Here is a 3,858-nt window from a genome sequence, read left to right as displayed (position 1 = left end):
CTGGCCAACAAGGGCTTCCCCTCAGACTGGAGTCTGGCCTGGAAGGTGGACGGCAGCAGCAGCAGCAGCAGCAGCTGGGAGGAGAGCAGGAGCCCCGGGGTGCTGGAGAAGGACGGCCGCTACAGCTGGAGCAGCACCCTGAGGCTCCCTGCAGACCAGTGGAGGAAGGTGGGCTCTGTGACCTGTGAGGCCACCCAGGGCTCCCAGGCTCTGGTCTCAGAGACACTGAGGAGAGACCAGTGTTCCCAGTCCTGACCTGACTCACTGGGACTCTGCTACTGGTGTTACTGGTCTCTCATTACACATTTCAACTTTAATGTGTTCTTGCTTGTTATATTGTTGATGGTTTTAATAGTTCAAAACAATAAAAATATCATCAAATACCTCTTGGTTTATATTTACGAGAGTGACAACTCCTATGACTTATATTTGGAATACTGGTTAGAATTAAACATCTTTAATGACTGGGGAATAACCTCTCTGAGGTTTTTGTCTGCTTTTAATGAATCCTGGTAACAATATTCATAATCATTAAAACCTTTTAATATTATAAAATATATAAAATATTATAAAATTTGAATTTCTAGAAATTTTTGCTATTATATATTAAATCATATTATTATATTCAAATGATTGTTAAGTTTTATCACTTTGAAGAAATGTCATTGTTATAATTAGAAATATGAAGCAGGGTATCATCAGCATAAAGTGATAGAACATGACTTTAATCTGGGATTTTAACCTCAGGATTGTTTAAATAACATGAGACAGACTTTCCTCTGTGTACACATATCCTATATAAGCAGTGCTTGAAGTGTGGCGGTACACACCTGTACGCAGTACTGGCACCTCGACAATTTACTCTTTGCCTACCGGGACATTTTCGTCCGTATCGGGACTTCGGAACTTGTACTCTCCTCTGCTCTCTCCATATCAGGTACTCTGGGCGCTACTTGACGCTCACCTGTTTCCGTGCCTGTCTGCTAAACTCAGTCAGTGAAGAGAGACGAGGGAGAAGAGAAACTTGGGTGCCTTTCAAGCAGCTGTGTGCTGAATGTAGCTCATCAATGTCGCTTGTCATGAACCGACCAATCACAGCCTGGATGGGGCGGGACATTTAAAAGTATTGACAGATAGGTGTCATTTACACTGGGGACGCTGGGGACAGGTGAGAATCAGAATGTCTCTATCACTTTTTGAAAGCTTTTGTTAAAAATGTTCTGAACAACAGCAACAATAAATAACAAATGAAACAGTGGACAATAAGAAAACTTGCAATGCACTTGAAATATTGAAATAAAAACAAATGTGCATTGAAATAGAAACAAATGTGCATTGTCCAAAAGCTGATTACTGCATTAGATTCCATATTTCCAGATTCCTATATTTTTATATTTTGAAAAGCTGCAAACAGTAAGGCAAAGCACACATGTGTGGTCAGGTGATTTTCACGCATGCGTGAAGGATCTTGGACTCTTACGTTCACTCATCACATGGCAGCTGCCTGGGCTCCGTCAGTACAGGAAACAGAATTGATTAGTTCACAACTCTCAACTGTGGGTCTCTAGGTCTGAGTCGTTCATTTGTCACAGCTCCTACTGTGGAGCAGGAATGAACGACTCGTTCACCGCTCACATGGGTCCTCAGTCTTTCGTTCACTCGGCAGGCTGAGTGACTGCCAGCGCCGGAGAATGAGAGGCAGGTCGGCTGTCATGTAACAGTCACTGGACTGATATTATATAGCATAACGTTATTACAGCGCAGTGATGTTGTGCTAAGTTATAGTTTTAACACAGCCGTACCGTAACTTTAGTTTAGTCCTGCTAGTGTTTAACATTACAGCTAACAGCTGATGAGAGTTGTTCTGGGTCCGCTCCACTTCAGAGCCCTGAAAAGGTTCTGCCTGGAGCCGAATCAGGTCATTACCGGTCATTAAAACATTAAAACACAAGCACATAGCAACGTTAGTGTTAGCTCTGTAAACAGCTAACAGCTGATCCGGCAACGTTAGTGTTAGCTCTGTAAACAGCTAACAGCTGATCTGGTCCACCAGAGAACGCAACGTAACTTTTCCTTTTTGTTTACCAACAGAGCCGTGCTGTTGTTTCACAGCTCCTGACTGGTGAACAACCTGCCAGTGTTTGAGAGCGATGTGCTCTGGTGTGTTTCTCTGTCTGCAGTATCCAGACCTGATGTGGCCCATTCTGGGTCCAGACCTGCCAAACTGCTGCGTTTATATGTGTTTATTTCTTTGTTCCTCTCTCTGTGCTGGAGTTCTTTAAGAACTTGGTGGATTGATCCAGATTATTATTAAATTGGTTGAATTTTAATAAGAGTGTGTTTATTATAGTGTATCAAGCTTTTTTACTGCAAATCTGATATTAATATTGTATTGGATGTTAGGCTGCTGTATGAATGAGCACTTTAGAGATAATGATAGTAATTATATACATAAACCTTTAAATGGCTGGTCTGGTTGTATACTCGGGAAAGATTGTGAAAATGAAAGGATCTAGGCGGAGTAGTGGATTGCATATAAACAACATATTTCTGTGGTTTTTACATGGTTCGAATTTGGTTGTGGGCCCAGGGGGGTTTATACAATGATTATATAGAGTAATCAAGAGGTGAATTTGTGCATTATACTTGTCAAATAAAGCAAGGCAGGCAGCCTTCTGTGTTTGAGAACGCAATAACCAGCCTAGTTCAAATGAACGAAATGACTCAAAAAAAGATTAGTTCATTTGAATGAACAAGATTTGAATGAACGAGTCTGTCAAAAGAGTCGAACTTGCCATCACTAGTTTCACTGCGAAGCTTCGACTGTGAGATTGACAGTCGAATCAGGCTCCGCCCATCGAAGCATCGAATCTTCGACTATTGTGGATCAGCCCTAATATATTTTTTTAACTCATTTATTTATTTACTTATTTATTATCTGATTGGTTACACATCGCAAATAAAACATATACACTTTGTTTCGGTGAGCAGCGGAGCTGTGTGTTGAAGAGAAGGCAGCCGATGTTACTGAAGATGCAATAAACCTGTAAATAAATCTGTTTCTATGATGCCAAGCAGCGCAGTGTCCCTGTTACAACAAGGCAAGGCAAGTTTATTTGTATAGCACATTTCAACAACAAGGTAATTCAAAGTGCTTTACATAAAACATAAAAGCAACATGGAAATATAAAAAAGTTTAAAAGCAACGTAGGGAAATTGAAAAAATACACATTAAAATATAACAAAAGTTACAGTGCAGTGTACAATCAGTGTTAAAAGAGTTAAATGGAAAATAAAAACAGGCTGAGGTGTTGAGCAAATAATTGAGTTACAATTATTTTGAAAAGAGAAACAGAGAAGTACACTTAATCTACTCTCTCTAGCTAGTCTGTACTCGGGTCCATAGCAATCTTTGGGTCCACTGAAACTCCAAAAACCCTCGGACACTACAGAGAAACTAGGACATGTCTGTCCGCAGGCCACTTTGATCCAGTTATACTCTGGACCCACATGCGCGTTTACAGGTGGACAGAGGTTCCTGCAAATCACTCAGGTGTGATTTAAGACCACTTCCTTCACTCAGTTCAATCTCAATCTCTTTATCTTTTCACTCAATTACCTACTCATTTCTCACCGTGTAAAAATTTAATTAAAAGCAATGGTAAAAAGAAAAGTCTTCAGTCTTAATTTAAAAGAACTGACTGTTTCAGAAGACCTGCAGTTATCTGGGAGTTTGTTCCAAATATACGGAGCATAATAACTGAACGCTGCTTCTCCTTGTTTAGTTTTGACTCTGGGGACAGAAAGCAGACCTGCCCCAGATGACCTGAGAGGTCTGGATGGTTCATAACGAAGCAG

The 3,858-nt window shown here is 40.7% G+C and overlaps 1 gene segment (V, D, J or C); it reads left to right on the top strand.

Moving 5' to 3' along the window:
* On the top strand, nt 1-312 carry LOC123965814 (the record flags this gene model as incomplete). The annotated part of the segment is given in 1 exon segment: nt 1-312. A coding segment is annotated over 1 exon segment (255 nt), but the record flags the coding sequence as incomplete, so codon positions are not given.
* Between the last annotated feature and the right edge of the window lie 3,546 nt (nt 313-3,858).

The sequence above is a fragment of the Micropterus dolomieu genome, unplaced genomic scaffold (genome assembly GCF_021292245.1).
Source record: "Micropterus dolomieu isolate WLL.071019.BEF.003 ecotype Adirondacks unplaced genomic scaffold, ASM2129224v1 contig_11383, whole genome shotgun sequence".
In the NCBI taxonomy this organism is placed as follows: domain Eukaryota; kingdom Metazoa; phylum Chordata; class Actinopteri; order Centrarchiformes; family Centrarchidae; genus Micropterus; species Micropterus dolomieu.
The sequence above is the reverse complement of the archived record's forward strand: the minus strand, read 5'-3'. Positions and strand labels throughout refer to the sequence as shown.